The sequence below is a fragment of the Phacochoerus africanus genome, chromosome 2, assembly GCF_016906955.1.
Source record: "Phacochoerus africanus isolate WHEZ1 chromosome 2, ROS_Pafr_v1, whole genome shotgun sequence".
In the NCBI taxonomy this organism is placed as follows: Eukaryota; Metazoa; Chordata; class Mammalia; order Artiodactyla; family Suidae; genus Phacochoerus; species Phacochoerus africanus.
In genome coordinates, this window is record NC_062545.1 from 177,635,658 (window position 1) to 177,647,736 (window position 12,079).

The following is a 12,079-nucleotide window of genomic DNA, read 5'->3' on the forward strand; positions in this document are numbered from 1 at the left end:
CTAGAGAAGAAAAGTCAATGGCTGGCTTCGCAGCTTCAAATGACAGGCTGACTCTCTTGACATGGGCTCATGCAGTTACAGAATGGAAGTTGAAGCCAATGCTCACTTACCATTCTAAAAATATGAGGAACCCCTAAGAATTATCCTATATCTACTTTACCTGTGCTCTATAAATGGAACAACATAACCTGGAGGACAGTATATCTGTTCACAACATGCTTTACTGAATTATTTTAAGCTCAGTGTGGACAGCTACTACTCAGAAAAAAAAAGATTTCTTTCAACATATTACTGCTCATTGACAATGCACCTGACAAAGCACCTAAGAGCTTTGATGGAGATGTACAAGATTAATCTTGTTTTCAGCCTGCTAACATAATATCTACTCTGCAGCTTATGGATCAAGGAATAATTCTGATTTTCAAGTCTTATTCTTTAAGAAATATATTTCCTAAGGCTAAAGCTACCATAGATAGTGATTCCTCTTGACAGATCTGGACAAAGAAAATTATAAACCTTTTGGAAGGATTCACTATTCTAGATGCCACTACGAACACTCATGATTCACTGGAACAGGTCAAAATGTCAACATTCACAGGAGTTTGGAAGAACTTTGATTCTAACTCTCATGAATGACTTGGAAGAGGTAAAGACTTCAGTGGAGGAAGTCACTTCAGATATGGTGCAAATAGCAAGAGATTGAGAATTAGAAGTGGAGCTGAAAGATGTAACTGAATTGCTACGACCTCAAAATAAAACTTGAACAGATGAGGAGTTGCTTCTTATGAATGAGCAAAGAAAGTGATTTCATGAGATGGTATCTACTCCTGTAGAAGATGCTGTGAAGATTGTTTAAATGGCAATCAAGGATTCAGAATATTACATAAACTTACTTGTTAAAGCAGTGGCAGTGTCTAAGAGGACTGACTCCAATTCTGAAAGAAGTTCTACTGTGGGTAAAATGTTATCAAACACCATTGCATGCTACAGAGAAATCATTCATGAAAGGAAGACTCAATGCATGCGGTCAACTGCATTGTTTGTCTTACATTAAGAAATTGCCACAGCCATCATAACCTTTAGCAACCACCACTCTGATCAGTCATAAGCCATCAATAACAAGGAAAGATCCTCCACCAGCAAAAAGATTAGAACTTGCTGAAGACTCAGATGATAGTTAGCATTTTTTAAAGTATATACATTTTTCAATATAATGCTAGTGCACACTTAACAGACTATGGTACAGTGTAAACACAGCTTTTATATGCACCAAAAACATGACTTGCTTTGTTAAGATATTCACCTTATTCCAGTAATCTGGAACTGTACCTGCAATATCTCAGAAGTATGGCTGGTAGCACCTTGATTTTTAAAAAAATAAGATTTAAAAAATTAGATTAAAAATCACTAACAATAATAAAAAATTAAATCTAGTTGACTAGAGAATTACATTTTCAGAAACAAGAATGTCAGGCAAAGTGGACAAGCAGGGGAAAATAAATTTGTTTTTTTACATATTAAGTTTGAACTTTAGGTTGAGATTTATGTAGAGATGTCCAGCAGGCAAAGAGAAATATAAACCTAAGTACAAGAATTTAGGACCAGAGACAGATCTGGGAGTCCCTATATAAAAAGGAAAAGAAGAACTTTGGAAGGAAAAGCTCACTGAGGAATACACTACTGCAAGAAAGCAAGCTGCCAAAACCAAGAACTTTGGAGAGAAAGAAGATTACCTTCTCTACCTAAAAATAACACAGAAAAGGAAAATTTAGGAAACTGAAAAAGGAAGAGTACAGTGGCAGAAAGGTGCCTTAGGAAGAGACGGTAGATTTGAAAATGAATCCCAAATGTTATAAAGTTGAGGGGTACACAAGAGAGTGAAATACTGAATGTGGTATGTTTCTATTTTACCCTCTTTTATCAATCACATCTTTCTTTTTACTAGATCACTTCCATCAGCATACTAGACTCTGGCATGAGTCATCTTACCAATAAATAAGCAAGCAACCAAACATACATCTTCCCTTATCTTCAAACTCTCTTTCAAGACTGCATTTTTCTGTTCCCCATCATTGCCAAAGTTACTGTGTTGTCCATCTAGGTTGTGTTTACTTTCCCATTCACTCTTCATGGCTCAACTATGATCTACTGGGCTTTTAATACTAACTACCATACTAATAATATCCTTTTCAAGTCCACGTAGCCAAATCGAATACTCATCACACCTGATTTATCAAGCTGCACTAATTAAGAAACCTTAGAAAAATCATCCAAATTTTAAGACTAATTTCCCTTCTATAAATGAGGGGGAAAAGACCATATTAACTAATCTACAAATATGGATTCAAATTTAAGATTTAGTAATTGTAAAATTAATTATAAAATATTCCAGGAGTTCCCTGGGGGCTCAGCAGGTTAAGTATACAGCATTGTCACTGCTGTGGCTCTGGTTATTGCTGTGGTGAGGGTTTGATCCCTGGCCTAGGAACTTCCACATGCTTCGAATACAGGAAACAAAAAACAAGTATATAGAGTATTCCTTAAAATGAAGCTAAGTGAGAAAGCAGCAATTGTCTGTGTTAAAGTATTTTGCATCTGCCTTACTGCGGTATGATTGACAAATAAAACTGTGTATATCTAAAGTGTACATGTGGGGAGTTCACACTGTGGCACAGCGGAAATGAATCTGACTAGTATCCATGAGGATGTGGGTTTGATCCCTGGCCTCACTCTGTGGGTTAAGGATCCACAGAGTTGTCATGAGCTATGGCAGAGGTCACAGATGTGGCTTAGATCTGGTATTTCTGTGACTGGAGTAGGCCGGCAGTTGCACCTTTGATTCAAGCCGTAGCCTGACAACTTCCATATGCTGTGAGTGTGGCCCTAAAAAAAAGAAAAAAAAAGGTGTACACGTGATCATTTGACATACAAATACATTGTGAAATGATTACCACGATGAAGTGAATTAACACATCTGTTTCCTCACACAGTTGCCTTTTTTTGGGGGGGGGGGTGAGAATATGTCTTGAAATATTAAATAGGAATGAAAAGAAAAGAAGGCCACTTTCATCTTCTTTATCTGTAGGCTGCAGGGATGGCCACAAGGTACCCAATTAGAAGTTACCTGTACTCTCTTTACTCTCTGTATAAATTTTAATTTCTCTCCATGTGTTTTTGGATGACATCTTCTACTTTAATGATTAAAGGTCAGTAAATCATCCCCTTACTGGAGTTTTTATGTTGTAAACTGTTTTTGTGGCCACTCTAAATATTTCAGAGTCAAATCTAACTACTTACCAATGAAGTTTCTGTAATTCTTTCTCATTCCAATCCTCATCCTGAGTTAAGCCAGGTAAACATTCTAAGGATTGACTGTTCATTTTACCATATTTCACTGTCTCAATAATTGGAAGTTCATCGCTAATACCAGATTTCTTAAGATTTCCTTCGGCAGAACATCTGGCTTTCTTTGGTTTCATATGAAATTCATTTTCACTTTCTTCAGTTTCAGATTCAGACCTCACTGGGATTGTCCTTGTGTTTCTTGTGCTTTTTCTCAGGTCAACCACTGTTTCCTTGGTATTTCTTGCTCTGGTTTTCTTAACAACTCCAACTTTCCTTCTAAAATTTTTTCCTTTCTCACTTTCTGCATTAGACAAATCTGATGAAGACTGATGCTTGTAAAGTGACACAGTTACTTGATTTTCAACTTTCTTCAATTTTGATAACTTTGTATTTTTCTTAAAGTCAGAGGTGACCATTTGTTCCTTTTCAGGAGTAGGTATTTTTATTTTCTGGTTGACAGTGAGTAAATCACGTTCAATACAATCTTCCTTGTTTTTACTTTTAGGACCCACACTATACTCAAATGTACTTTCTAAAGTTTTTGTGGGTTTACTGATTAGACCCGTAGTCTCACGTAAGTCTGACTTACTTTCTTTTTGATGCTCTGACACTGCAAAATCTGTTATTGCTTTAATGGTGCCAGAAGACAGGTTATGATACATGCATTTTTGCTCTATAATTTTTTTAGATTTAAGTGGAGTCACTAAAACATAAGGTTTCTTCTGATTAACAGCCATATATTTTCTTTCTTCACCTGAGAAAAACTGTTCCCTTGATGTTAGAATATCAATGGATACTTTGGATTCTTCAGTTCTCTCTTTAATTTTATAAGACAAAACCAAAGATCAAAATTTCAAATTAGCTACAAATAAAATACAGAAAAAATATTTTCACAAATAAAATATACTGTTTTTTCCCCACAAACCCCATTATACATACTACTGTCAAATTAGTCTTCCTGAAGCACTAGTCTCTTCAGATCACAGCACCTTCAATTGTAAGCATACACTAATTTTTACACCAATATGTCTGACATCTCACATCTACTTATGTATACGGCTCCTCTGTCTGGCCTTCAATACAGTTCTGATCTCTCAATGTACTCAAATCTGAATGATAGCCTATGTCTGTTAGTCCACTGTTTCTCAACTTTCATTAATGTCATTCATCCTACTTGGAATGTTTCCTTTGCTCACTTCAATTCTGCTTCAACTCTATTCTCTAACCTGCTTCATTTGTTTTCTAACTCACCTATCCACAAATTTTATCCTGATTCCCTCAAACAAATGAGAGCTCTCCTTCAAATTTCCAGAATACTTTCAAATAATCTCATGTTTGACAATGTGCCATGCACTATAATTACATGCTTATCTTTCAATTGAAAAAACTTGAAGTCTGTAAAACTCTTCATTATAAGATCAAGGTAGAATTACCAGAAATTTATATAATAGAGTCTATTAACTTTTACTCATTATATTATCTAGAAAATGCTGTAAATACTTTTTTTCAGCTCAGGGTTGAGTGAGATGTGAGGCAGGTTATAGCTTAGTAAAGAGCTGACACACAACAGTTATACTAGGTACCTTCATAGCAATGGTCATTTAAAAAACATGCGATTTCCTCCATGAAAGCAAACTGGTTTTGTCTAATAACAGAAATAGGAGGTCCCCAATGTAGCTCAGTGGGTTAAGAACTCCGCATAGTATCCATGAGGATGAGGGTTCCATCCCTGGCCTCGCTGAGGTGCTCAAGGATCCCTGTGGCACAGGTCGAAGCTGCTTTGGCTGTGGCGTAAGGCTGCAGCAGCTGCAGCTTCAATTTGACCCCCTAGCCTGGGAACTTCATATGCCACAGGTGTGGGCATAAAAAGAAAAAAACAACAAAAATCAAAACCCAACACATGCCATTTCCTCCAAGATAGCAAACTGGTTTTGTCTATTAAAAGGAATACTATTTAATACTGTAAAAGAAGTTTGAGGTAATCTGGTAATCTAAGCACCTTATGTCTATGAAAGAATCATCTTTCATTGCTATTTATCAATGTTCTTGGCAGTCTAATTAATTAAGAGATTATTTAATGAAGCAAGCTGAATGCTGACTACAGGTAGTTTACATTGCAGCTTTTCCTGTTAAGTAATGAAAAAACCAGGAATTTTAGGGCAGTATAAGTTAAGAACTAAATATTATACACATTGTAAACAATTAAACGATGTGGAGCTCAAGTAAGAATTTACCGTGATATCAACAAAGAAAAGTACAAACATACCCAAATGATCACAATCAAGGTCATAAGTGGTGCTGGCTCTTTGGAGGACATCTGTTTTTTTTCCCCCTGTATCATTTTTCATTGACTTTTGAATGTCAGGAACAAATCTTCCAGTTTTCTGTTTTTGTCTGGCCTTTGCTTCTTTCTTATTACAAGCCCTAAAAACAAGTATAGTATTTTTCCTCTAATACTAGTTTTCAAAAACAAAAAACAAACCAAAAACCTAAACCCATAAATAAATGAAACTCCCTCAGATAAAGCTTTTTTTCCTTAGCAGATTACTGTTCATCTTACATTATTTAAGCCTTTGTGGCTCCCACCCTTTCCCCAACCCCAACCTGGAAAGAACTTAATGATAATGTCTTTAAGAAAATGATTCAACTACGACCTCTTAAATTCTTCCTATCTATACGCTCTTGTATTTTCTACTTAAGCTGATATTATAAGAAAGTTTATTGAACACAGATACGTTATTCATTTCAGTACTCTCTATGTTGCTTTTCCACTACAAAGGCAGAGTTGAGTAGCTGATTGAGATACCCATCAAAATGCCATCTACCCTGTTATATGTTATTATATTGCAATATGATTAACTTACATAACCTTATGAATTAATCAAATTCTTCTTTGTTTTCCAAGTGCTGATATAGTATCTACTAAGGAAATGACACTTAGTAGCTACTGAGGGAATGAATGAATGAAAAAATGGACCAAGAACTTCAGACTCATATTTAATAGCTACATGCTTCTTAAAACGTAGGTTACTGTGGACAACTCCCTGAAATTTGTCAAAGGTTTTATTTTCTTTTTAGGTTTTTTCCATATGACAGAAGTTCTAGTAAAGTGTTACGGCTTTCTTTTAAAGTCTAAGATCAAAGAGGGCTTCAAAACTGGCATTTCCAAGAAATTAAAACCACTTTGCATTGGTTATATGATTATATACATTTGTAAAAGCTCATCAAATTTTATATCTAAAATGGATAATTTATCAAATGTAAATTACACCTCAACAAAATTGTTTTTAAAAAGTTAAAAGGTACTTTACCTTAACTGTTCTAAAAAATTATCAATGTACTCTTTCCATTTTTCTGGAAATCCAAACATAAATTTCCTTATGAGATAATGTGGGTAACCTATTTAATGATAAACAAAACAAAAAAAATCTGAAAGCCTATATTTTAAAGTGATGTCATTAATTCATTAAATAACTTGAAAATGAATATGTATTGCTTTCTATGTGCCAGTCACTAAGACATCGAGAATTCAGCAGTTAACAAAACAAAAACCCTTGGAAACTGCCTTCTAAGCAGCAAGAAGGGAGTTCTTGTGGTGGCTCAGTAGGTTAAGAACCCAACTAGGGGAGTTCCATTGTGGCTCAGTGTAATGAATCTTAACTAGTATCCATGAGGATGCAGGCTCGCTCCCTGGCCTCACTCAGTGGGTTAAGGATCCAGTGTTGCCATGAACTATGGTATAGGTCACAGACGTGGCTCGGATGTGGCATTGCTGTGGCCGTGGCATAGGCCAGATATCACAGCTCCGATTGGACCCCTAGCCTGGGAACTTTCATATGCTGCGGGTGTGACCCTAAAAATACAAAAAAAATAAAAAAAAAAGAACTCAACTAGTATCCATGAGGATGTAGGTTCGATGCCTGGCCTTGCTCAGTGGATCATGGATGCAGAGTTGCTACATGTGTGGTTTGGATCTGGCATTGCTGTGCCATAGGCCAGCAGCTGCAATTCCGATTTGACCCCTAGCCTGGGAACTTCCATATGCTGCAGGTGTGGCCCTAAAAAGACAAAAGTAAAAACAAACAAACAAACAAAAAAAACCCACAAAAACTCAGAAAGCAAACGAGTAAGTAAAATATCGCATTTGTTAGATAGTCATCTACGCTACAGAGAAAAATTACGTAGTTAATGGAAATAGGGATACCAATGTATTCATTCTAGGAGAAGAGAAAGGGAGCAGACAACATTTCAAGAAAGGAGAGACGTTCTCACTGAAATAGCATCATGTGAGTATAGCCTTAAATTACATAAAGGAGTGACTAATGTGGCAAAATGGGATTAAACCACTGGAAGAGGAAACACAGTGAAAGGTTGAGACAAGAGTGTTTTTGGCCTTTTCGTAGAACAACAAAGAGATCAGTGTAGTTGAAGTTGAAGAGAAGCTAGAACTAGGAAGCTACTCAGTTGGGTAGGTAACAGAGGCAGTTGGAGAAATTATAAAACCTTGGGGTCCTTTTACAGACCAAGTCTTTTACTTTGGCTGAGATGGGAAGGTAAAGAAATATTGTGAGTGGAGGACCTATGGAATATGACTTACTTTAGCAGGACTGAATTAGCTGCTATATTGAGAAAAGTCTGTGGAAGTACACAGCAAGAAATAATGAGACCAACTGGGAGGTTACAGGAATGATATTAGGCAAAAGGTGAGAAAAGTATGGACTACTGTGGTGCAGCAGAGGCCTGGGTTCTGGATGTTATCATGGAGATAATGACAAGATGTACTGACATACTAGATATGAATGTGAGAGAAACTGAGGATTTAAGGATGTCTCCAAGAGTCTGGCTAGCCATTGGAACCATGCAAAGAGGGAGAATACTGTAGACTATGCAGATTTAAGGGAGAAGATTGGGTTTAGACATATTAACTCGGAGATGCCTGTAGATATCTTAGTAGAGATGTCAAATGAGCAGATAGAAAATAAGCTGAGTGGCTAAAGGAGTATTCTTAGTTAGAGATATAAATTTGGCATTTGTCAAAATCTGAATTAGATTTAAGCCTTAAAGAAATCAGCACAGCACTGAATACAGAAATAGCCCAACATAGCCCATTAGAGGCAAAGAAGAAAAAAGTAAGCAAAGTAACTAAGAAGGAACAGGGAGTGAGGCAGCATGAAAATATGGTATTCCAAAAGCCAAGTAAAGTGTTTCAAGAAGGTAGATGTGATTGGATTTACAATGTGGGGCCACTGGGACTTTGAAAAGGACTGTTTCAGTGAAGAACTGGGGATTAAAGCATGATTAAAGAGAATTCAAGAAAAAATGGGAAAGAATTCAAGAGGAATTAGATCTAAGTATAACAAATCATCTGAGCTGTTTTGCTGTAAATGACAACAATAGTAGCTGAAAGAAGTGTGGTTAAAAGAGGCTCTCCCCGACCCAGTTTTATTGAGAAGTAACTGACATACCTCACAGTGTAAGTTTAAGGTGTACAACACGATGGTTTGATTTACAAATATTGTCAATGATTACCACAAGTTAACATTTATCATCTCATATAATAAAAAGCAATTTTAAAATTTAAGAGATGAAGATTTAACATCTGCACCTCTTCTTCCTCATCCTCTCCCATTTTTATCATACTTTTAATTACTACCAAAAATTAATAAGAGTTCCCATTGTGGCTCAGTGAAAATGAATCTGACTAGCATCCATGAGGATGCAAGATCAATCCCTGGCCTCTATCAGTGGGTTGAGTATATGGCATTGGTGTGAGCTGTGGTGTAGGTTGCAGACACAGCTCAGATCTGGAGCTGCTGTGGCTGTGGTGTAGGCTGGTGGCTACAGCTCCTGCTTCGACCCTTAGCCTGGGAACCGCCATATGTTGTGGGTGAGGCGCTAATAAGACAAAAAAATACTAGTGTTCACATCATTACAATAATGTTAATATTGTTCAATGCAGAACCTACTGGACTAATATGATTTCATGTTCTTTCCTTATGCTCTACATTTCATTTCTGTGACTATTTATTTTGTAACTGGAAGTCTCACCTTTTAATCTTCCTCACCTATTTCACTCATTCCCTGACCCCTTGCCCTTCTGGTAAGCATCTGTTCTCTTTAACATGAAACTGTTTGTTTCGCTTTGTTCATTTTTCAAATTCCACATATAAGTGAAATCATATGGTTTTTGTCTTTCTCTGACTTTTCACTAAGAATCTAACACCTTCTAGGTCCATCCATGTCACAATGGCAAAATTTCATTTTTATGGGTGAATAATATTCTTCTGTAAATACATATGCCACATCTTATTCATTCATCCATTGATGGACACTTAGCTGCTAGTATATCTTGGCTATTGTAAATAATGCTGCAGTGAACACAGAGGTGCACTTATCTTTTTGATTAGTGGTTTTGTTGTCTTTGGAAAAATACCCAGAACTGTATTGCTGGATCATACAGTAGTTTTACTTTTAATTTTTTGAGGAATCTCCATACTGTTTTCCATGGAGGCTTTATCAATTTACTCTCTCACCAATACTGCTTAAGGGTTCCCTTCTCTCCACATCCTCATTAATGAATGTTATTTCTTGCCTTTTTTTTTTTTTTTTTTTGTCTTTTTAGGGCTGCACCTGCGGCACATGGAGGTTTCGGAACTAGGGGTCAATTTGAGCTGTAGCTGCTGGCCTATGCCACAGCCACAGCCACTTGGGATCTGAGCTCACAGCAACACTGGATCCTTAACCCACTGAATGAGGCCAGGGATCAGACCTGCGTCCTCATGGATGCTGATCAGGTTTGTTAACCACTGAGCAATGACGGGAACCCCAATGAATGTTATTTCTTGTCTTTTGGATAACAACCATTCTGATAGGTGAGAGGTTATAACTCATTGTAGTTTTGATTAGCATTTTCCTGATGATCAGTGATGTTGAGCATCTTTTCATGTCTGCTGGCCATTTGTATGTCTTTCTGGGGAAAATATCTCTATTCAGCTCTTCTCATCATTTTTTTTTTTTGTCTTTTTGCTATTTCTGGGGCCGCTTCCCTCGGCATATGGAGGTTCCCAGGCTAGGTGTCCAATCGGAGCTGTAGCCACCGGCCTACGCCAGAGCCACAGCAACGCGGGATCCGAGCCACAGCTCACGGCTACACCGGATCGTCAACCCACTGAGCAAGGGCAGGGACCGAACCCGCAACCTCATGGTTCCTAGTCGGATTCGTTAACCACTGCGCCACGATGGGAACTCCTCTCATCATTTTTTTAATAGAGTTGTTTCTTTTTTTTTTGATGTTGGTTGCATAAGTTCTTTGTATACTGTGGACATTAATCCCTTATCGGTAGCACAGCCTGCAAATGTCTCCTGCCATTCAGTAAGTTGCCTTATTGAATGTTTTATTGAGTTTCTTTTGCTGTACAAAAGTTTTCTAGTTTGTAGTCCCATTTATTTTTCTTTTGCTTTATTTATTTATTTTTTCTTTTATTGCCCTTGCTTGAGGAGACAGGTCCAGAAAAAAATATGCTAAGGCACATGTCAAAGAGTTTACTGCCTATGATTTCTTCTAGTTTTATGCTTTCAGGTCTCATATTTAAGTCTGTAATCCATTTTGAGTTTATTTTTGCACATGGTATGAGAAAGTAATCTAGTTTTGCTGCCTTTTTTTTTTTTTTGCATGTAGCTATCCAGTTTCCCAGCATCATTTACTGAAGAGGCTATCATTTCCCCATTATATTCTTACCTCCTTTCTTGTAAATTAATTGACCCAGTAAATGTGGGTTCATTTCTGGGGTCTCTATTCTTAAGTTTAGTTGATCTATATTGTCTGTTTTAGTGCCAGTATTATACTGTTTTAATTAGTGTAGCTAAGTGGTATAGTGTAAAGTCAGGGAGTGTGATACCTCTTGTTTTGTTTTGGGTTTTTTTGTACTTAGGTACTCATATGTTGGGTGCATATGCATTTACAACTGTGGGCTTTTTTTTTGGACTGATCTCTTTACTACTATGTAAATGTCCTTTTTCACACTCCATTACAATCATTTAAAGTCTGTTTTGTCTGATAATAGCATTGCTTACTTGGCTTCCTTCCGTTTGCATTTGTATAGAATACTTTTTTCAATCCCCTCACTTTTGTGTGTATCTTTAGATCTGAAGTGAGTCTCTTGTAGACAGTATATATGTGGGTCTTGTTTTTGTAGCCATTCAGCCACTCTAAGTCTTTCTTTTCTTTTCTTTTTTTACTTCTTAGGGCCACACATGTGGCATGTGGAAGTTTCCAGGCCAGGGTCTGAATCAAAGCTGTAGCTGCCAGCTATTACACAGCCACAGCAATGCAGGATCCAAACCTAGTCTGTGACCACCACAGCTCATGGCAACACTGGATCCTCAACCCACTGAGCAAGGCCAGGGATCGAACTTGCATCCTCAAGGATACTAGTTGGGTTCATTACCACTGAGTCACAATAGGAATTTGATAAGTCTTTTAATTAGGAGTGTTAAGTCCATTTACATTTAAAGTTACAGTTAAAGTAGTTACTGCCATTTTGTTAACTGTTTTCTTGTTGTGTTTGTAGTTTTTTGTTTCTGTCTTTTGCTCTCTTGCCTCTCTTTTGACTTGATGACTATTTTTAGTTTTATGTTTGAATTCCTTTCTTTTTTTTATATGTTTATTATAGATTTTTGATCTGTGGTTACCATGTTTATATACAGCAAAACACACACACACACAAGATTGTTT

At 36.9% G+C, this 12,079-nt stretch overlaps 1 protein-coding gene across 4 annotated transcripts in view; it reads right to left on the minus strand.

Moving 5' to 3' along the window:
• The window catches only part of MIS18BP1 (MIS18 binding protein 1), a 44,898-nt gene that overhangs the window by 14,728 nt on the left and 18,091 nt on the right, over window positions 1–12,079 (minus strand). For all 4 annotated transcript variants that reach the window (XM_047767257.1, XM_047767255.1, XM_047767259.1 and 1 more), the window contains 3 exons: window positions 6,657–6,744; window positions 5,612–5,769; window positions 3,298–4,162 (listed from right to left, as the gene is read on the minus strand). In XM_047767257.1, coding sequence (XP_047623213.1) covers window positions 3,298–4,162; window positions 5,612–5,769; window positions 6,657–6,744 — 1,111 coding nt within the window. The remainder of the gene's footprint in view (window positions 1–3,297; window positions 4,163–5,611; window positions 5,770–6,656; window positions 6,745–12,079) is intronic.